Source organism: Typopeltis vanoorti, chromosome 5 (assembly GCF_054136105.1).
Source record: "Typopeltis vanoorti isolate ZY-2024b chromosome 5, IOZ_Tvanoo_1.0, whole genome shotgun sequence".
NCBI classification, from domain to species: domain Eukaryota; kingdom Metazoa; phylum Arthropoda; class Arachnida; order Uropygi; family Thelyphonidae; genus Typopeltis; species Typopeltis vanoorti.
The window spans coordinates 92,897,057-92,921,363 of NC_143553.1; the positions used below are offsets into that span (position 1 = coordinate 92,897,057).

The 24,307-nt window shown below is 36.0% G+C and overlaps 1 protein-coding gene across 1 annotated transcript in view; it reads left to right on the forward strand.

Moving 5' to 3' along the window:
* Nucleotides 1-24,307, forward strand: part of LOC150106653 (transmembrane protein 184C) — a 200,380-nt gene that overhangs the window by 165,222 nt on the left and 10,851 nt on the right. Inside the window, exon 9 of the mRNA XM_090393251.1 lies at nt 21,691-21,865. Coding sequence (XP_090249377.1) covers nt 21,691-21,865 — 175 coding nt within the window. The remainder of the gene's footprint in view (nt 1-21,690; nt 21,866-24,307) is intronic.

The window sequence follows — 24,307 nt, forward strand, 5'->3', positions numbered from 1 at the left end:
TACTTGCTTTACTAGTACACATGCCAACAGATATATCCAGCAGAATTGCATATCTAATGAATTTAATGTAGAACGTTTTTTTTTTTTATGTGCATCCTGCCTGTCAAGGGTTTTGAACTTATTGTGTATTAGTACCTTAGGGGGACTAAAGGTCATTATGACTCCCTATTTGTGTGTTGACTGAGTGGAAATCCTTTGTTAGCTTTATGTTCTCTTCTAAATTAAATATTTTGCTTTATTAATTGAAATTTAATTATCAGTTTTAATTATTATTATTATCCTAAGATTCCATGGAGTCACAGACATCTAGGAGGTCCCTTTTGTTATACACACAGTTCATCATACCATGCCTTAAACACATTCAAATTCTCTGCAGACGCTACGCTCTCAGTTATTGTAACTGTACCCAACTATGAACAGTTGGGTTAAATAATGTTAATGTTTATTAAAGTTTTCTTAGCCTCAGGGGTGGCTCATGCATAGGCACTGAAGAACTGCAGCACTCCCAAGTTTTCTCGATATATAAATATATTTATTAATTTATTTATATTTGTTTGTAATATTTAATTTTATCATCAACAATCCTATACAATTCTCTTATTTTGTAAAAAAAAAAAAAAAAAATAATGAAAACCCATCTTGTAGCACTCAGGAGGGCAAAGGACGCTAGTGGCACTGTGTTTTCCACAGTGCCATATTGCTACGCACGCAAGCATATGCACGTCATAGTGAGATGCGAGCTATTAGTGTAATGCATCACTGTCCGTCACGCAGTTCCACTGTTGTTTATATGCAGTTTGTGCAAATAGTAGAGTGTTCGTAGTGCTTATCGTGTTTACTCCATCTCTTTAAATATTCGGACATTACAATTAAAGACATAACGTTTGTTATAGTAATTTTTAAGTAATTTTGAATTATACTAAACCGTATCATTTTATCGATAATAAAAAATCTTTTTTCATGAAACAAAACAAGAATATATTTTAATTTTAAGTAATTTTGAATTATACCAAACTGTATAATTTTATCGATAATAAACAATATTTTTTCATGTTTAATTTTTTTTTTTTAAATTTTTACCATAATTTTGATATTTTATCCAAACACATATATACTGTACTTACAGTGTGTATGTATATTTCGAAAGTTGCAGCCCCCACAATTTCAAGCCACGAGCCAGCACTGCTTAGCCTTGTAGCTACTTATATAATGCCTATGCCTGCAATAGAAAAACCATCATAGGTCAGGGAAACTAGAGTTATTAGGGAGATGCAATCAAGCATGTGTCTACCCACTGCTAAAACAAATGAATGTGAGTGCAAAGATGACTGTGAACAGTGGGTACAGTTTCCCACATTTTAAATCTGAATGGGTTGGTAATGACATTATGCGAGGACAGTTGTGGGCCCAAGGGGGACAGGGTTCAAATGCATGTGCATAAATGCTAGAAGTATCAGAAATGATGGAGAGTTTTTTCCATTGGTCAGCTTGACTCAGCCAAAAATCATTGGAATCGAAAACCTGGTTGAGAGAATGTGATGTCATTACAGGAATAGAATGTAAGATGTGGTATTTTTAGAGAATGAGGAAATATGGCAGGAGGAGGGATATTACTAATGATAGCTGAAGAACTTCGACCAACAAAAATAGAAGTTAAGGAGAATTTTATGTTTGAGAGAGATGTGGTTCATTTGAGGCTATCTGGCATGAGATAGAGGCCAATAGGACAAAATATATTGCTGATTACTGCTATAGATCTGGGGTCCAGAGGAAGATATCAATGCCACACATCAGCATATTAGCACGTGGAGTACAGGCTGAGCAATTATCATGTAGTAAGGGGGCTTTAACTATTCAGATATAGGTTGGAAGGAGGAAAAGGCACATGATAAGATGAAAATGGAATTTATACATATACTGAGGGATAAGTACCTGAAACAGCATATTATGTAGGGATTTGAGGGTGTTGGATCTCGTAATAGCATCAGCAAAACTATCTATAACTACAGTAGCAGCTCAACTTCCAAATGGGGAAAATGACCTTGTAGCCTGTTTCTGGGAGGTTGCTCAACATGTGGAATTCTCAGCCAAGAAAGAATTTATGCAGAAATACAAAGCTAAGATAGCAATTATGACACTTAGGTGGAAACTTGGAGCAGTGTCATGGCATAAGAAGATACAAGAAAATAATGTTAGTAGTGCATGGAAAATGGTCAGGGATTGTTGAGAGGTAGTATTGGACTCCATATCTAGGATCAGAAGTATAAACCAAGTAGAGATTAAATGGATGAGGAGCAATATAAAGTACCAGCTGCAAAAAAGAAAGCATTGTGGAGGGAATATAAACAAAAAAGTGATCAGATGATCAAGAACAATACAAAGGGCAGGCAAGAACAGTGACTACTATGTTATCATCATCATCATCATCAAATTCCTGACATGTACCCTAAAGGAGTGTAAAGGATATTATGATAGTGCTACATGAAGAACTTACATCATTACTAACTTCTTATCAACAATTTTCCTCCAAATCAATCTGTTATCTATCAAAACTCCAACGTTAGCAGATCTTATATTTCTGCCTTCCAAGGCACTTTTTACTATCAATCCATCTATATCTTGGTCTTTTTCCTGCCAACCTGCAGAAAACTTATTTTGCTAATCATTCCTCTCCCATTCTGTTTAAGTGACCATACCACATGAGATTAGCTCTGCTAACAATGTTTGAGGTTCTTTCTTAATATCCTCGTTTTTATTTTGATATCGCCATTGATGCCATCTGTTCATGCCTCTAATTTTTCTCAGGACTCTCATATCTGTAGTCTCTAGTCTTTGGTCAAGTGTTTTATTTCTAACCCAGCTCTCAGATCCGTAAGTTAAAATTGGTTAAGTAGCTGAAATGTTTTACTTGTTCTATAGGTTGTCTATTCACAATGCAATTGATATTTTCAGTGCTTCTGCCTATTTTCATTGTCTTTGTTTTGTTATTGCTGACCTTCATACCAAATCTATTACAACAGTTATTCAATTTAGTCAGGGAATCTTGCAGATTTGTACCAGATTTATTTAGAAGTATAACATCATCTGCATGAAGTAAACAGCTGAGATTAACATCTCCAATTTTGATATCAGATTTAATACCATTTTCCTTCATAATGTGATCCATATAGATAAGGAATAACTGAGGGGATAATGTACATCTTTGTCTGACACCAAATTTAACATTAAACCATTTTCCTTCACTTCCTTCAATTCCAAATGCTGACTTAAAACTCAAATTAAGACTAAGTATTGCTTCATATTATGCCCCATTGACACCATATAATTGTAGCGTATTGAATAGCTTCTCTCATCACACCTTGTCATATGCCTTTTCCAGATCTACAAAACTTAAATACGGATCTTTGTTATATTCACATGATTTCTCAACTATTTGTCTTAAAGTGAAAGACGGCCTCTATTTGGCCTGAATACAGCTTGTTCTTCACCAAGCTTCCCTTAAACAATCCTTTTCGACTGTTTCTCAAGTATACTTGCATAAATCTTCCCAGGAACCTTCAGGTCAGTAGGGAAATACCTCTGTAATTCTCAGATTCAGTTTTATTTCCGTTTTTACATATGAGTACTATGAGAGCTCTACTCCAATCATCTGGAATTCATCTCTCTGTCCAAGCCTTCTGAACTATGCAGTGCAGCCACTGTAAGACTTTTATACCTGTATACTTGAGTATTTCTGGCCAAATATCATGTACTCCTGCTGTCTTTCCACATTTCAGGTTTTTGATGGCTTTTCCTACTTTAAGTATGGATATGTATTCCTGATTGCATGCCTGTTGAGCATTTTTTACCACTGTGCTGTTACTGACTGTTTCATTTAGCAATTTTGTGAAGTAATTACTCCATACTTCAAGGATATCTTTTTCCCCCAGTTTTCATATCACCTTTATCATCTCTAATTCCTTTTACAGCACTCTTTCCTCCATTTCTGAGCTTCTTCAACAACCTCCAGAATATCTTGCCACCTTCTTGATATTTATTTTCTATGTTCTTACCGAAGTCTTCCCATGACTTTTATTTAGCTAGTTTTACACAGTGTTTAGCTTTCTTACATTTGTTTCTGTATTCTCTAAGAGCACAAGCTGACTTATTTGCCAGAAACTTTCAATATGCTTTCTTCTTTTCCTACACTGCCTCTTTACCTGCCTGTTTTTGCCATGGAGTCCTGATTTTTCTATCCTTAGAGACAACCTCACCACATGCACATGCCTCTCTGGCTGAATCAGTCAATGTTTTCTTCAGGACTTGCAACTGAATATCCGAGGTTTGGTTCCTGTTCTCAAACTCTTTCATTTTTTTTCTTGAAAAATGTTTGTGTATTTTAGTCTACAGTTCACATCTGAGAGTTGCTAAACTTTTATTTACTTTAAAACTTTCTTACAAGTTCTTTTTTTCAGTATGAAATTCAATTTTATCTTGCTCAAGACTAAATGGTGCTCATTTCCAATTTCAGATTCTCTATACATTAGATCCCCAACAAGGACCAACTTTTCCTCTTTCATTGTGTCAGTTGCTTTTTCTAAAGCCTCACTTCTATCTTGGTAGAACCTTGTGTAGGACCATAGGCACAAATAATTCTCATTGTCCAGTTACCCATTCTGATATTTTCCACATCAGTCTACTTGATATTGCCTGCCATTCAAGATCATTATTTAATACTATAGCTGCTCCTTCCTTTCCTGATTGTTATTTGCCTGAATATAACATTTTGTATTTATTGCTCAGAAAGATCTCACCAGTTTTTGTCTTTTTTGTTTTAAGTCATCCCTATTTTGTTTTAAATCACCCCTATTATTTAAGCCACCCCTATGTTGATCTTGTACTTATCCAATTGCAGAGAAAATTAGAGAAAATGCCTGAGAGAAAATTAGCTAAGCATTAATAAGGAGAAGTAGTTGAGCTACTGAGTGATCACTATGCAAGGGCATATCATTCTGGTAGAAGCTTTGCAGTCACTGAAGGGAGAATCGAAGTAAACAAACTAGATGTGCTAAGCATACAGCAATAAGACTACTCGACAATATATCAGGTTGTGGGCTGCAGTAATGCACAAGAGAACTGGCAGTTCTTTTGACAAAGTCATTTAATCCAAGTCTCAGTTCTGACAAAGATCCAAAGGAGTAGAAAGAAGGTAAGATTTAGGGGGGGGGGGGAATATTCAGTTGTTTACTGACACTGCAAAAATGGAGAGGACAGTAGTTGATGACTGCTGGATGATTTAAATAAATTGGCAGTATGGACAAAATGCAATTGTGGATGAAAAGATTACATACTTTGTATCATATTAATGGTACAAGATTACAGGAAATTGATGAGGTTATGGATCTGGGTTTGACAGTATACAGATATTTGAAGTTCAGCATATTGCAAAATTTGACAGAATAACTCAAAGGATTACTTGGATGTTGAAGAATGTATTGACAAGTAAAGATAGGGATGCTATTATCCCAAGAGGGAAAATAATCATTTCCAGAGTGAGTTGATGTTCAGTGCAAGTTAACAGGATTTTTTTCTCCAAGAAGAAACTTGTTTTTAATTTTGCAACTCTGCATAATTGACCATAGAACACACATAAGTACGTGAGAATAAACAGTGATTAGAATCATTACCTCTTATCTAGAACATTAAGGAAGTGCACTTGATCTTGGCAGTGGTAAGTAGAGACTATCTACCTGTCAGTGTTCAAAAAAGTTAGGGATTTAAGGGTGTTCTATTTAGAGGATTTTTTTACTTTATTTTATAATACAGTAATACCTTGCATAGCACAGTTTTGAACACTGCAGGTTTTGCTATAGCATGGTTTATAATTTTTAACAAGTTAAACTTTTTTTTTAACAGTAATACAGTACTGTACTGCATTTCTGACATTGCTATTCTACTAAAACAGTACTATAGTATTTTATCATACCGAAGTAACAGCTGTATCGATGCATGCTTTAGTATTATTTCAGCTTTGGTGCAGCAAAGTTGTGGTCACTCTACAAAGTTTTGTATTTTTTATTACGTACAAGTACCCTTTTATATGCAATTATAATCACCTACAAAAGAATTTTTGTTAAATAAGCTTTTGACTTCAGAAAAATAGACAGTGTTTCTGATTTTCTTTGGAAAGTATAGCAAAATGCTGTTTAATGTGACAGAAATATGCATGCAGAGAAAATGAAAAAACAAAAAACAAAAAAAAAATTTATCCATTGTTTAAATGCATTTTTTCCACATAAAAACCCACGTTCGATTATCAATAATAAAAATGTTTATTATTTTTCATTTTATTTTAATCCTTTTTAATTTTTCCATGCACATTAATTATTATTTCTAGTGACTGGTTCAGCTGATGGAGCAAAGCTTCAGCTCTATCTTTAAACAAATGTTCGAACGTGTGGTGGCACAAATGAAGTAAGCATATTTCAGACCAGAGGTTTGTTGTATGTTCCTCCTTGTGAATGCATACACATTTTTTATGTAGGAACATGGTGCTGTAGTTGTCTCATTATATAGCAAACTCAAAGAGAAAATACAAATAGTTTGAATTTCTTTTAGCATAGTATTGTATCTATGAGACTTTGGTGAGGAATTTTCAGTAGTTTCTTATAGTTGTGTTTGCTGTAATGGAAGTCAACTCTAATAATGTTAGTAATGTTATTCCATGTATCAAACTTAAGTCCAGCAGGTACGTTGCATTATTATTAGCATCTTCAGCAAGAACAGCTACCTTTTCTTTTTTCTGTCACCTCTCTATTTATTTGAAAAGCTCTTCTCCTTCCTTAATCGAATCTTCAGTGGGATCATAAGCACAAAGTAGTCTCATGGTTCAATTTCCATTTTGAAATAAGTTCCATATCACTCTTCATGAGACTGCTCACCATTCAAGAAGTTTATCTTCATGTTTAGTGTTGAATACAATTACTACACTCTATTTTTTTCTGATCACTAGTGGCTGAATTTAACATTCTATGGTTATTATTTAGAGGTTTATCACATGTTTTAGTCTTCTTCAGTCTTAGTCTTAAATTGCCAGTCTCCCTCATCTTTCATTCAGTATCTAGTTGGATAACTATGTAGTTGACTCTCACTTTAACAAACACAGTTATAAAACTTGCTCACCATAACAAACTAATGAAAAGTCCCAACCAAAGACACTTAGGTGTAGTATGCCAAAGAAACATTGCTATAGAAATCTGTCCAATATAACAAACATTCCTGTGACAAACATTTGCTACAGTGGGAGTCATCTTTACATTACAGAGGTGAAGATTGTTGGATCAGAAGCACTAGTCAGTTCTCCAGATTCCTTACTGTCTGGGTAGAGGTTTCCTTCTGGTCATCAATATAAGAAATTTAGTTTAATCCTTTATCCAAGTGTGAGCAAACAAAGTTTGCGCCTGAAAGTATCTTCAGGACTGGGGTAAGGTGGTACAACACTAGGGCACTCCTTGCAAAGGTGGAGCAAGCTACCAACACTCCTATCTCAGTATCTCCCATAATGCAAAACACATCTCCTTGCAGATATGTCTAATGTTATGCATTAAGGGAAGGGCCACAACCCAGACTAGTTTCGACCTTTATTGAGGTCTCTTCAGTGGGAGCCAGGCCCAAGTGGAGATACCAGGCAGAAGCATTAGCAAGTCATCTCTACCTATAGGAGTTGCCAAATGGTGTGCCACCCTTTTTTAATAAATTACTCTGGATTTAGAGAAAGATGTTGAAAGTTTATTTTTCACTTCGTTAGAGTATAATAAATTTAGTTTAATCCTTTATCCAAGTGTGATAAAGGATTAAACTAAACTAAAAAAAAAAAAGGATTAAACACTTGGATAAAGGATTAAACTAAATTTATTATACTCTAACTACGTGAAAAATAAACTTTCAACATCTGGTCATCAAGCTTTGATCCATAAGTGATTCATGCAAACAAGACTCTTGCAAATGGGAAACTTCTAGTCATAATTTAAGAGAAATACCAGACAAATTAGTTTGCTCTATAATGAGATGAGATGCATTTTGACAGGGTCAGAGACATGTTAGCTTTATCTTTGTAAGGAAAAATATAATGACTGAAAGCACAGTGAAACTGTGTGAAAATGTTATTTCTTTTCTTTTTTTTTTATCTTATTTTATTCAAATATTTATTTACACCAGATTTTTAAGATATATTAAACTTTTTGTCAATTTAGTGAATGAATTTAATGAGTTTGACATTAATACAGATTAACTTGATTATTAAAAATAGTTGTCGAATGTAATTACCAATTGCTTGCAGGTTTTTTTTTATTATTTTTTTTTTTATTAATTTAAGCCTAATTTTTCACAGATGCAAAAATATATTTAATATTGCTCCAGATTTAGAAAATTGTTAATTTTGGCTTTTTTTTTTTTAACACACTAAACATTTTATCAAAAATAAATAGTTCTTTTGAGAAGTTAAACAAATTTAATTGATCATTTCAGACAGCTGTTCTAATGAAAAGATTTACTATTATGTACAAAGATTGCATTATGTTGAGTGAAAAATAATGTTTCTTGCTTTCCAACTCTTTCACTTTTTCTCCAATGATATTGGTATATTTCAATTTACAGCTGCAATTCACCTCTGAAAGCTGCATGACTTTGATTATATTTAAAACTTATATATGGTTATCATTTATATACATTTAAAACTTATATACTATGTAGGGCAGAAGGTGAGCAGACCAGAGCATATAAAGAGAAGTCACAGATGGGTAACAGCATGAGTAGGCCTGGTTATAGACCAAGAAATGAATTATGTTTATTTACAAATGCCAGTTTTATTCTAAATAAGGGAAACGAAATTGTTGCATTGATTTAGTATGTGCCTGGAAATAGTTGGATTAAGTGAAACATGGTTGGATGAGAATGACATCTTGATGCAAATAGAAACGGAGGGCTATGATATTTTTCATGAAGATAGGAAAATAAGAAGGGAGGGTCTGCTGATGATAGCAGGGAAATTATGTCCAAGGAGAAAAAAAGTGACAATGGTTTTGCAGTTTTGAAGCAGTATGGTTATAAAGTGGAGGTTGATGGAATGAGATATTTGGTGGGGTGTTGCTATAGGCCAGGGAATGTGGAGGGTGGATACAAAGAAATGTATAGGCAACTTGCCTTAGCAAACAAGCATAGGATTATCATTATGGGTGATTTCAACTATGGCAGAATTGATTGGAATAAAGAGATAGTATCAGGAAATAAGGATAACGAATTTCTCGAGTTCATATGGGACAACAATCTTAGGCAGTATGTAGTGGAGGGCACATGAGGGTTTAGTGTCTTGGATCTGGTTATATCATCAGAGGATATGATTATGAATGGAGTGTCTAATCCCCCCCCCCCACTTGGTGAGCGTTACCATGAAGTGATTACCTGGGTTGAAGCCAGTCACATGAAAACTTCTATAAAAAAGGAATATATGTAGAACTACAAAGTGGTAATTATGGAAAGTTTAGGAGACAACTGAGAGCTATAGTGTGGAAAGAAGAGTTGAGTGGGAAGGATATAGACGTTGCATGGATATTGATCAAGAGATATTTAACAATAGCAATATCTGAGTGTATTTCAAAGGTGAAAAGACTAAACAACGTAGGAGTAAAATGGATGAATGAAAAGATTAAGCGTGAAATCTGGAAGAAGGATGAGGCAATACAGATGAGGTAAGGTAACTTGATTGGTAAAGGAAGCAAAAGTTCAGTATGAGAAGAAGTTAGCCAGTCAAGCTGAGAAAAATCTTAGGGAGTTTGAAAGAACTCCCTAGGATTTCAAAAGAAATGCGAAATTTCTTTTCGCTTTTTTTTTTTCAAAATGCGAAAAAAAAAGGAAATTTTAATATGTGGCAAGTTGAAGGAAAAATGACTATGGGAGGATGATGCTAGTTGATGACACTGGCAGATCGTTAACCAGTGCGGGGGATTCAGTGATCAATTTATCAGTGTATTTCATCCTAGCGATGCTAATATCTGGAAAAGCTGGAGTGTAGAAGGTATGGCAGAGGAGGGACTGATGGTGAATAAGCAGGAAGTATATAAGGAATTAAGTAAACTTGATATTAATAAGGCAGTGAGATTTGACATTATATTGTTGCATGTCTTGAGGGAATGCTCCATGGAATTAATGGCAACTTTGGCTCAACTATTTAACATGAGTCGTGCAACAAGGCAAGTCCCAAAGGAATGGATGGCAGAAAAAATTGTTTTACTTCACAGAGTGGGGGGGGGGAGAGATAAAACTAAGGCTACAAATTATAGGCCAATCTTTGTATTGTCTGTGGTTGTTGTTAAGGTATCAGAGAAGTTGGTGAGAACTAGGATTCAGAAGTGGGTTGAAAATAGATTTATTGTTGTTAATAATAATAATACATGTTTTTATTTTCAGTATGACATTCATTTTTATCCTATTCAAAACTAAAGTCATTAATTCCTATTTCCAATTCTCTTTATACTCTTGTATCCTGACCACTGTGAATATATCACAATCAACAGTAAATATAGTAAATGGCTTGTTCTTATTTCTTGTGTTCTCTCCTTGTTGATGTATTGTGAATGTACATATATCTTTATATTGAAACATGGTTGTTAGCATTGACATTGTAAACAGAAATCCAGTTGGTACTTACCATTATTATTAGCTTTGCTCTTATCTCTACATTTTCCTCAAAAACTTTGGTATTTCAGATTTTAATTTATTGCTTTGTTGTTTATAAAATCAACTGCATCTTAAGGACCAGTTGTTTTTGTCAATTGTTCTATCTAACAACTTAAAATATTCTTCTATTTTTCACTTACTATAGTTATAGTTGTCTCATATCATACCAGTTTCCCATTTTGAAATTTACTCATATCACTACTTGAAATTTCACATTTACTATTGAATTCCATAGCTTCTCCTTCTTTATCTTGATCTTTATTCATTATTTCACTCACACTTATCTTGATATGGTACTTTCTAATTCTGCTGCTGATTCCACTTCTTTTCGGCTGATGCTTTTTTATGTGCCTGTCTTCAGTTCTGCCAAGGTTAGTTTGTCCCATGACTGTAACTTATTTCAGCAAATTATACCCCAAAATTAAGTTAATCTCTGAGAAAGAATTTAACAATTACTCCCTCACCCCCCCCTTTTTTTTGATACCTTCATTACTTTGCAGTATCATAAATTACCCATGTTTCTCAATTTCCTACTTACACAGATATTTTTCTGACAGTTCTTATCATAAACTGAAAGAAATCAAAATACACTGTCATTACTATTGTTATTATTCAGCACCTCTGTGGAGTTATGACTCATCGTGTGAGACCCATTCTTTAAGCTCATTCACTGTTCATGCTCTCACTATTCACCACTTCCATTTGTAACTTCCAGAGATCATTCCTTGTCCTTGCTCCTTCTACCATACAAAAGAATTCCCAAATGTCAACTGTGTAACTAGCTCTGAGCAGTTGAAATGTCTCAATCATATCGTCTCTTCTTCTTCTGTTGGCCAAACTCTGAAGTCTGCACGTCCTCAGTCTATCCTCATAGCTAACATTGTACAGTCATGATATCATTTTTGTTGTCTGCCTTTGTACCCTCTCTATGATTAATTCATTCTCTTCAAATCCTGGCAACCCAGATCTGAGCAAAATAATCCAGATGTTGTTTGATCAGAGCTTTATACAAAGGAACCACAACCTTTCTATCTCTGCTGGTCAGCATCCTTCTCAGTATTATTATTATTATTATTAACCCTCTCGTGCATGAATTTCCGCCATTAAGTCCGCCATCGTGGCTACACAGTACAAATTAAAAGCAATTTACGACTGTGGAGGTCTCATTCTTAGCCACTAGGTAACACCACTATGCAGAGGAAACCCATTGGAGTGGACTGCATGCATCAGAGGTTACAAAACATGTCTCATGGAGCTGTGAAGTAAACCAATAGTAGCCGTCCACCACAGTGGACATGATGCATGAGAGGGTTAATAACATCTGACCTCCATTGAATCAAAGGATTCATAACAGGAGGACAATACTTGCATGCAAAAAGAGAACTGTGCTTTAAACCCATTCACAGTTTCTGCACTCACCACACTTTGAGGCAATGCAATCTGCTCAATCACTCTCCATGCAAAGAACCTGCTTCTCACTCCTCTGCTCACACACTCCTTATACAGCTTCCAGGCATGGTCTCTAGTTCTACCCTTGTCTCCCGCTATTCTATGAAACCTCTGCATCAGTCTGGTAACAATCCTCACTAACTTATGTCTCAATCATATCTCCTCTCCTTCTTCTATTAACAAGGCTCTGTAAGTTGCATTCCCTCAATTCCCCCCCCCCCCCATATTTGATCCATAGACATGACACTGAACATTCTCTGGACCCTCTCCAATATATCCTGATCCCCTTGAAAACCAGGTGACTAAATCGGCACAGAGTAGCATATGCAGCCTGATAAAAGCCTTCTACAAGGGAGCCATAATCTCTGCTTCTGCATGCCAATATCCTCCTTATGATTGCCTTAATCTGATAATCTCTTAATTAGATAACAGACTAGTCATCTATCCAGCTGACTAGTCTGTTATTAATCCCATTCAAAAAAGATTTATTCAAATCTTTCCGAAGAGCTACCACATCTGCACCGTTACTAATAAACCTTCTCAGCTTCAGATCATCTGCAAACAACTGAATATCTTCCAGCATTCCATTAACAGTGTCATTGATGTAAAGGTTAAACAATACAGGTCCTAATACGGAGCGCTGAGGGGATCCCACTTGCACACAACTCTCTGATATTTAGACAGCCAATTCCTAGTCCAGTTTACTAATCTGTTTAAGTTACAGCATATGGTGTGGAGATCAGTATCCACATGATAGTAACTTATCATGTGAATTCTGTCAGACAGTCAAATTGGAGGTAACATAGCCACCTTAGTTATTATGGGCAAGTCATCTGATTCTATAACATGATCCAACACTCTCATACCCAGAGTCCAATAGACAAGCAATTCCCTCCAATTTAATAATCTGATATCCACACCCATATGCTGTAACTTAAATATTAACTTATCATGTGGATCTTGTCAAATGCCTCTGTAAAATTTAAGAAAATGCCAATATATGCATTTTCCTTATCAACTGCTTTTGTTATTTTATTATAAAAGCAATTAGATTACTAAAACAAGAGCATCCCTTAACATATCCATGATGACCTTTACATATAACATTACCCTCATCTGCCCAGTGCTGTATATGATCTCCCACTAATTTCTCCAAAATCTTAACAATTATTATTATTATTATCCAGGCCTCCGTGGAGTCAAAAGACTCATCGTGGGAGGTCATTTGTATTTTCATAAATACAAAGTCTATCATACCAGTCCTTGAACCCATTAACCATCCCCACTCCAACCACTCTCTCAGGCAATGCATTCCAAGGTTCAACCACCCTCCACTCAAAGAAGCCACTCCTCATTCTCTTGCACACAGCCTCCTTTTGTAACTTCTAGGGATGGCCCCCTTGTCATCGCTCCTTCCTGCTGTTCCACCAAGTGAAAATTATAATGATGAATTGCTGCCAACAAGATTAGGATTCAATTTGGCAGATGGTAGTTCTTTTGAGTCAATCTGGTGTGAGATTCAGGTCAATAGGACAACATATAAAGCTGGTTGCTGCTGTAGACTGGGTGGTGCCAGGGATAATGTGGAAGACATGGATCAGCAGATTAGTACAATGAAGTGCAAGTCAAGTAATTATTATGGGGCAGGACTTCAACTTTTTAGACAGATTGGAAGGAGAAAAGATCACATGGTAGGAAGGAAATGGAATTTATACACTTACTGAGAGATAATTACTTGAAGCAGAATGTGACAGATGGGGAGGGGAAGACTCGGGGGTATGAGAGTGTTGGATCTTGTTAGAGGATTGGATGACTTGTCCATTACTAGGGTGGCTATGTTGCCACCAATTGTGGAAAGTGATCATGTGAACTTGACTTAGTAGGCAGCAAACCATGTGGAACTTACAGTAGGTTATTATGATACACTTATGAGGCAGCTTGAAGCAGTACTTTGACATAAAGATCTGCAACAGAGGGATGTTCACATGTATTGGGAGAATAGTCAAGGAGTATCTGGAGGAAGCAATATCACACTGCATACCCAAGGTCAGGAGGATAATTTAGATAGGAGTTAGATGAATAAGGAGTATCATTAAGCATGAGCTGAAAAAAAAAAAAAAAAACATGTTGTGGAGGGTATATAAGGAGAAAGGTGACCAACATGGTAAGGAAGGCAAAATCAGATTATGAGAAAAAATTAGTCAAACAGGTGAAAGGAAATCCCAAAGAGTCTTGTTTTTTTTCATTTATGTGGAAAGTAGGAAGATGAATGACTGGAAGGATAACTTGAATAAGTGCAGATGGTAAAGAGGTAACAGAGGTAGATGAAATTGTTGAACGACTGAGCAACCATTTTGCAAGGATATATCATCCAAGTGAAGATATTGTTATGTGATGGAGACTCGTGCAAGAACAGATGTTGATGAATTAGAGATACTTGGATATTGCAGAATCTGAATGCTGGGATTGGATGGGATATCAGCTTGCATTTTAAGGGAATGTGCAGGGAAACTGACAATGCCTTTGACTAGGCTGTTTAATTTAAGTCTCAGCTCTGGCAAAGTCCCAAGAGAGTGGAAGAAGGGCAAAATAATTATTTTACATAAGGGTGGATCTATGTCTGTGGTAGCAAATTATAGACCAATCAGTATTTCAGGAGTGGTGTTAAAAGTACTGGAAAAAAAAAAAAAAAGGTGGTCAAAAAGAGAATTCAGGTATGGGTGGATAAAAATATGATACTGTATGTCGGGAGCATGGCTTTGTGAAGGATAAGTCATGCCTTGGTAATGTATTAACTTTTTATAGTAGGATGACATGACAGCTCAGTTGGATAAAGGGAAGGCTACGTGATGATAATACTGGATTTTGCAAAGGCATTTAACAGGATATCATGGAACTCTATTATGCAAACTGCAACAAATTGAGAATATATGAAACTGGTGATGTAGATAAATTGGTGGCTGATGTACAGATGCCAAAAAGTAGTATATGAAAATTCAGAATCCAGGAGAAGGCAGGTGACTAGTGGTGTGCTGCAAGGCTCTGTGCTTGGACTGCTGCTGTTTAATTTGTACATAAACAATATAGGAAATAATTTGAAGGGAGATATTCAGTTGTTTGCTGATGCTGTTAAAGTTGGGTAGGGTAATAGTTAATCAGGGTGATACAAAGAGCTTGCAGGATGATATGAATAGGCTGACAGTATGGGCAAAGCACAATGGATGTCAATTTAATGTGGAAAAGTGTAAAGTTATGCATTGTGGGATACAGAAATATCAAGCTGTGTACCACATTGATGAACCATGCTCCAGGAAATTGATGAAGCCAGGGATTTGGGGCTAGTAGTAGATAGAGAGCTGAAGGACATATAAAACATATTGCTAAAATAGCCAAGTTAGCTAACAGGATTTCTTGGTTATTGAAGAACACACTAACAAGCAGAGATAAGGGAGTCATCATTTCTCTTTATAAAGCCTTGGTAAACAAATCACATCTAGATTATTGTACTCAGATGTGGTCACCTGATTATCTTGAGGGATGAGGAAGTGATGGATCCAGAAGTGAGTGACCAAGATGGTGAGTGGTCTATGGAATGCTCACTATGAGGATAAATAAATAAATTGCAAAAGTTGGTTGATAGGTGAAAAAAAAAAGATGTGTGTGTGTGTAGGATGGGGGGGGGGGGGATATGATAGAAACATTTAAATTACCTAAAAAAATGTATAGGATTGATGCAGGGGAAATGTTTCATGGTTTCAAGGAGAGGTATGATAGATATGTTGATAGCTTGGTTCTCCCACAATGAGTTTTAGGATTCCATGGATTCCTACATGCAATAGTAATAATAACTGACAGTTGCATCGCATGTAAGAGTCCATGGAATCCTAAAATTCATTGTTGCAACGGGAATGTCTTATCTTCCTTCTACTTCTCGGGCACTTTTCCCATAGCCAGACTCTCATTTGGAAAGTGAATTCAACAGAGCTGCCATTTCCTTATCACATTCCCTTAAAATAGCATTTCCCAAACTATGTTCCACAGAACACCAGTGTTCCGTGAAAAATTATCAAAATTAATATGAGTCTGGAATGGTTTTAAATGCTGCGACAAGTTCAAACATGTTTGAATATCAGGCACTCCTCACTTTGCGTGGAATGTGCTATTAAGGCCAGCGTGTGCTGGCCTTGATTTAGTCACCCGTAGTTGTCGACGCCTCTGAGCACGAGTGAAGTACAGAGGTATCTATTCTAGGAAATGTGCAGTCACAAGCAAGGTCAATGCGATGTGCTGCAGCCCAGCATGCCTGTAGTGTGCACTGTCGCAATTTTGCGATGTGATAGTGTGCGCTTAGCTTTATATTGAATATGAGACCGATGATACTAGACTCTTACCAAAGTGTTCCATCAAAATTTTAGGATTTGTGAAATGTTTCATTGTAGAAAAAGTTTGAGAAACCCTGCCTTAAAATATGGTGAAACACCATCCAGTTTCATTGCCTTATTGACATTCAGAGAAATTAGCATTTGTAACACACACACTCTCTCTCTCTCTCTCTCTCTCTCTCTCTCTCTCTCTCCTCTTTGCATTTCAAATCTTTGAACCCTCCCCTTCCCTTTAGTAATAAAATCCTGTTTTCTAGGATGAAATGCACCAATAAAGTGATCATAACTTCACTATGTCTTCTGTATCACTCACTCTACTCCCATTTTCTCTAACAATATCATTCTTTCACAATTATTTCTCTTTCTGCTGGCTGCACAATGAAAGAATTCCTTCATTGTGCAGCCAGCAGAATTAATCTCTTCACATATTCAAGTTTTGCCCTCCTCACCATGCTCTTCACTTTCCTAGCTTGAGTCTTATATTCCACGTAGACTGCTGTACACCCGACTCCTTGGACTTTTTCCATAACCTCCTTTTCATCTGTATACCTTTTTCACTAAGGTATACAGATGACATTTTGGTTATAATCAGGTCATCTGATGCCAGGACCAAATCCAAAATTCTTGAGCTTCTTGTTTCTTCTACTACATGTTGATTGAGGGATTTGTCCTTCAAGAATTCCAGAAATTCCATTCCCTTACTACTACTATGTGCTCTTCTCCGTTTATACTGCTATAGTTAAAATCTTCCATAATGATCACTTGATTTGCACTTGACAAACTCAAGTGTCTAAACATTTCCTACTTCTCAAATTCTGTATTCCCTAGCCTGTAGCATCGTTAATCATTTACCTTTATTCTTTCTTGGTTGTTTTTCGTTGTTTTGGTCCGATGAATTTTTCAGTTCAAATCTGAATTATAGAAATTTTTTACTTGATAAGGTAACCAGTCTCACGCAAAATACCCAACCTGTAAGACCAGGATATCTCTCTCTTGGCCTCTACCTCTCAACCTGTCCTACTAGGGGGGGGGGGGGGGGCCCTACCAGTAGTTTAGTTACTGCTGGCATAGTCTTGAGGTCATTGGTGCGCTCAAGCCTCCTTAGTGCGTCAAGGAGGCAATGCAATTGTTTTAGCAATCTGCTTACTTATTATAACAAGGTGGCAAATACATTGGACAATGGGAATGCATATACAGTGGTATATGTAGATTTTGCAAAGGCTTTTGCAAAATTGCCACATGGCAAACTAGTAGTTAAATTGGAACAGATGGGATTGGATAGTAAATTAGTGTGGTGAATTGGAGATTGGCTGTCTGATGGGTATCAGCAGGTTGTGTATGGGAAAGTGATATCTCAGAAGAGGAAGATCACTAGTGGCATTCCTCTGGGGTGTGGTTTAGGGCCATTGTTGTTAAATGTGTATGTAAATGACATTGGAAAGGGTTTAAATGATGAGGGCAAAGTTGGGGAGAGTTATGAGAAGTAGAGCAGATGTTGTAGCTTTGAAAGAGGACCTAAATAGACTGTCTGAATGAGTGAGTGTGTGGGGGATGTCAGTTTAATGTAGCAAAGTGTAAGGTTTTAAAATTTGGGAAGCAAAGATGAGATGCAGAGTACAGAATTGGTGGGGATATTTTTGAAGAGATGGAAAAGATGGAAGATCTGGTGGTGATGGTGAATAGAGACCTGAAATTGTGTGGACATTTTGCTAAATTGTGAAGACAACCTACCAGATTATGGGAATGATGCAGAGAACAGTGATGGGATGTTTTGATTCCATTGTATAAGGCTTTGATCAGGCCACATAGGGATTACTATGCACAGATTTGGTCGCCAAGTTTTGAAAATGATGATATGTTGGAGAGGGGGTTCAGAAATGATTGACTAAGTTGGTTTTGTTCTCTGGAATGTGGAATATGAGGACAAATTGAGAGAATGCAAATTACAGAGCCTAGTTGATAGAAAGAAGAGGGGAGATATGATCGAGATGTATTAGTTAGCAAGGGATATTACCAGATTAACGATGATGAGATTTTTCATGTGACATTATGTGAAGACAGGAAGAATGAGAGGCCATTCCTGGAAGCCTTATCAGGTAGGTGTGAGCAAGGAGATAAATAGATTTTTTGCATGTTGAGTGGTAGGTGATTAGAATGCATTGCATAAGAGTGTGGTGAGTGAAAGGAGAGTGAATGCATTTAAGTCGAGGTATAACGAGCTGTGCATGTGAGTAATTCTTTCAGTAATTCGGAGATATTCAGTAATCTTTACACATTTACCTAGTATGCAAATAAGCTTAGTTATTTAAATAAATTTGAATTTTTCACTGTGTCTATTGCTAAGATATTTAAAAACTATATATAAAACTTTAATATATGATGTATAAAATTTTTATTAAAAATTATTACCGTATTTTTTGGACTATAAGATGCACCTTTTTACATAGAAAAATGGACTGAAAATTGGGGTGCGTCTTATGGTCCGAAGGTAACATTAAAATGCGAATCTTTACACTGTACCAAAGCTGTTAGCGAAGTTCATTTACTGGCGCAATATGTTAATAAAATTAGTAAGTATGCCACTGAAGGTAGGTACCTAAGTTATTTCGCTGCATGTGGGTGAATCACCGATTTAAAGCACCAATAGTCATTAGTGTAAACATATGCACTTTTGTGCGGTTCATTTGAATTATTTTTTATAAGTCGTTAAAATTTTTATTTTAAAATTAGAAAAAATGTGTGTAAAACAAAAAAGACTTTCATATAACATGAGTTATAAATTAAATGTGATAAATTATGCAAAACAACATAGAAACAGAGCAGCAGAAAGACATTTTGGTCCACCACCAACAGAAAAAATGTCCGTGAGTGGAGAAAACAAGAGGAACAATTAAAACTGCTATGTAAACACAAGAAAACATTCCGTTCACACCTAGAGAAATGGCCAGAATTAGAGTACAAATGAAAAATTGGGTAACAAATCATCGAAACATGGGAATATCTGTTTCTACGAAAATGATAATTTTTGAAGAGAAATGATGGGCAACTGCTAATGGAATTTTAGATTTTACCGGATCACTGTCTTGGTGCTTTAGATTTATGAAAAGACATGGGTTATGCATGTGTACAAAAACCACTCTAGCCCAAAAAATGCAGGCTGACCATGAAGCTAAAATTATAGAATTCCATAGATTTGTCATATCAGCGAGAAGGAAATCTAACTTTGAGCTTAATCAAATTGCGAACATGCATAAAGTGCCTCTAACTTTTGATGTTCCTTCAAATCGGACAGTAGATTCAAAAAGGCACCAAATCAATAGCGATCAAAACAACAGGTCACAAAAAACTCACTACACTGTAGTTTTAGCTTGTTGAACAAAACTATATGAACAGAACAAAACTCCCCCCCCCGTTAATCTTCAAGAGAAAAACGTTACCGAGAGATGAAATTCCTCGTGGTATTATTATCCACGTTCAAGATAAAGGCTGGATGGACGAAACAGGAATAAAATTATGGATACAAAAGATATGGGCAAAATGTCCAGGTGCGTTGTTTAAAAAGCCTGCGACGTTAGTGTGGGATCAATTCAGAGCGTATAAAACAGAATCAACCAAGAAGCTTCTAAAAGAAATGAATATAGAATTAGCTGTCATTCCTGGAGGCCTTACAAGTCAATTACAACCCTTGGATGGATCTATTAATAAACCATTCAAAAATTTTATGTGGGAAGAGTGGAACAAATGGATGGCAAAGCCAAATCATGGTGTTACAACAACAGGACGTATGAAACGGCCAACAATTTCAGAAGTATGTACCTGGGTGAAAAATTCATGGGCAGTTGTGAAAGAAGAGACTATTATAAAGTCATTTAAAAAATGCGGAATAAGTAATGCGATGGATGGTACCGAAGATGAAGCAGTTTTTGAAGGGAGTGACAACAATAGTTCAGATGAAAGTAATACGAACGGTGACATTAGCGAGATGAGTGATGGTACTGAGAGTGAAGATGAATTGAATATTGCTAATACAAATGATTGTAACAATAAATAAAAATTAAGTAAGAATTTGTAAATATCTTTATATAATAAAATATTTTTTTCTAAAAATCGTCTCATAAATTTGGGGTGCATCTTATCGTCCGAAAAATATGGTATATATATTTCACATTATTATCATGCCAAAGACTCCCATGGAGTCACAGACTCATTTAGGAGGTTCCTGTGTCATACACACAGCTCATTATACATGCCTTAAACACATTCTCAGGCGATGCATTGCAATAATTCAAAACTCTCTGTGCAAAAAACCTCCTCTCACTCCCTTGCTCACCCTCCTTATACAGCTTCCAGGCATGACCTCTTTGTTCTCCCTAGTCTTCCACCATTTTATGAAAAACCTCTTACCAACTTGTGTCTATCATATCACCCTCTTTCTCCTATCCAGATTCTGCAAATTGCATCATCTCAACTTTCTTCACATTGAACATTCCAGAGATAAACTATTTTGGTCAATCATCTCTGAATTCTCTCCAACATCCCTTAATCCTTTTTAAAAACCACATTACCAAATTTGTACACAGTAGCCTAGTCCATATGTGACTAATTAAAGCCTTATACAACAATGGAACCAGAATCTCCTTACTTCTACAAGTCAGTGTCCTCTGTATCATTGCCAGAATTCATTGTGTTGTCCTCACAATTTTGCTAATATGTCTTCTAAATTTTAGATCCTTATCCACCATCACCCCAAGATCTTATTTCCTCCACCTTCAACAACATATCCTAACCAATTATTTCTTATATACTTGTACAATAGATTTATGCTTAATCAGCTGTGTTTATATGCTTACTTTGTTGTTCTTATTGAAAAAAACATTGACATTATGAAGTAAAAATATCATTAAAAATTTTTTTTTTCTTTTCATATCACTTTAATTTTCAGTTTTGCCTGTTAGCAAAGAATGAGTACTGTCACCTATTGTATTTACAAAAAATGTGCTGATTTCAGTAATATGTTTGTCGATGTAGTATTATTTGATAATATCAAGTAATGGTATAGTTTTAATTTCAAAAAAATTATTTTCTTATAATAAACTAGAAATGTTTTAAAGATATTATTTTTATTTATATATTTATTTATTTTTAGGATTACCTTATCTGCATTGAAATGTTTATTGCAGCTGTGGCACATTATTTTGCATTTTCGCATCGACCATATATAGATTTGGCTGCTGATCAAGTTCCCTGTTGTCTTTCCTTCATGGCAATGTGGGATGTATCAGATGTAACTCATGACGTTTCTGAACATATACGACATGTTGGTAAGAAAAAAAAAAATATTTTTTTAAATTAAATTTGTGAATTCCACTCATAAAAGGTTGTAACCTCCCTATAGTACTGTGAGTGTGCTAATGGTTAGATAATCTGAGATCCTTACTCTAGATACCAAATATGGTGCTTTTTCAAGCCACTTTGGGCCTCGAATAAGCAAGTGGTAGTCTATTGCTGAGTGACAGAAAAGTGTCTACCACCTAAAGATACGTATACCACTGTAGGATTCATATTTCTACTGCGTAAAATTATCATTGTTTATCTTTCAATTAAGCACCTCTTATATATGATTTCTGTACTTAAATGCACAAAGATTATTAAAGGAAAAATGAAAACAATGACAAAACCTTAAGAGATTAAATGGGAAAATATGAAACAAACAGTAGACTCTACGAAGAAAGTATATGGTGAAGTATCCAAAGATAGCAGAATAAGAGCTTCCAGTTAACCCAAGAAGGCCAAAGATACAATCTGTGAAAATCAAAAATTATTCTGGTAAGTAAATCAGCAGGTACTCTTAAATACAAGTATGCTTAGGCCTTCAATAGAATATAGAAGAAAAATGATCACTCAGCAACTCAACTATTTCTTTTGGCTTAGTCACCTTCCTACCATGAGCATTGTTTAAAGTCCTCCTCCCATAGTCAATTTTCCTCTTACTTGCTTACATAACAAAAGGAAAACTCTTTTGGGTTCACTTTGACCTGTTTGGCTAATTCTCTCACATAGTGTGATTTGGCCTTTCTTACCATACTAGTCATCCTTCTTGCTTGCACTTTGTACTGCTCATGAGTATGCTGATCACTTTTTCTTTATATTTCTTCTACAGTGTTTTCTTTTTTGCAGCTCTTACTTTACATTCCTACTCATCCACTTAATTCCAACTTGGTTTATCCTCTTGACTTTAGGTATATGCACACCTGATACTACTACTACTCAAGCAATCTCTGACCACTTGCCATACATTATTGACATTTTTTCCTTGTAGCATCTCAAGCCATGGCACTATTCCAAAATGACTCCTAAGTCTCTCCTAATCACCAGCCGTACAGTTGAATACAATATGGATACATCTTCTGATGCTATTATCAGATAGAACACCCTCAAACCCCTTGTTCCCCCCCCCATAACATGTTGCTTCATGTAAATAGCTCTTAGCAACTGTATAAATCCTGCTTCCATCTTGCCATGTCCCCTCTCCTCCCTCCAGACAATATCCCCATAGTAATTGTTCAGCCTACACTCGTTGTGCTAATCTGCTGATACACTTCATCTCTATCTTCCTGTGGGCCACCTGGTCTCTAGCAGCACCCAATAATGTATTTTGTCCTATTTGTCTCTGTCTCACCGGACAACCTCAAGTGAATCATCTCCCTCAGGCCTAAAATCCTCTTTAACTTCTAATTTTATTGGTTGTAATTCTTTGGCTATCATCAGCAATACCCCACCTACAGTCTATCCTCCCTGAGAATATTCCTTCTATCCTCTCTGAAAATACAATACCCTTTACATTCTATCCCTGTAACTATATCATTTTCAGTCAACCAGGTCTCACTGATTTGTATAATTTTTGGTCAAGTCAAGCTGATCATTGCCAAAAACTCCTCACCCTTATTCCTGATACTTCTTGCATTCGTGTACATGCATTTCAGCATCTATTTGTACACATAGCTACCCTTGTGTAATATTACCAACCCATTCAAATCGGAAACCCGTGAAATCCCATTTGGCAATGCATAACCATTGCTGTACACATACTCACTTATTACAGGGATGGCCAGACACATGCTTAATTTCATACTCCCTAATATCTCTACTTTCCCTGGTTTTGCACTTCCACACTTTCACTAAACAGCACTTTCTCCAAATATTTAAATATAGTCCATCGGGCATATATAAGTCCTTTCATCATGAAATTCACTTGATACATCAATAAACTGCACACCATTCCTCCTGCGCAATCTTCTCATTGACAACCATGGCCCTTCTTCTCAATTCTGTCCTATCATACTGAGGTTGCAGACTCATCTTTACTTTCTTACTCTTCATTTTTACTTTCACTAACAACTCCTTCATATCTTCTTTCATTGCATATTTCTCACCTTTCAAATCATTTGTGCCAGCCAAAACAATTAACTAGTTCTCTTCTTTCTTTCTTCTGCATACTTACATCATCACTGACATCCTTTATCTTTGCACCTGGAAAACATGTTTTGTCACTTTCTCATTAAGTATACCTCTTATCATTGAATCCCCATACACCTATCTCTTTTCTCGCACTTTCATGCTTTTCCCATTCACTTTTTCTTTCTTCATCCATCCTTCTGAACCAAAAAACAATCATTTCTCCAGTTGCTCAAGCTCACGTTTTGTCCTGTGAAGGAGTCCATGTAAGTGTGCAATTTCTTTCTGTGCTAGCATCTCATCATTCA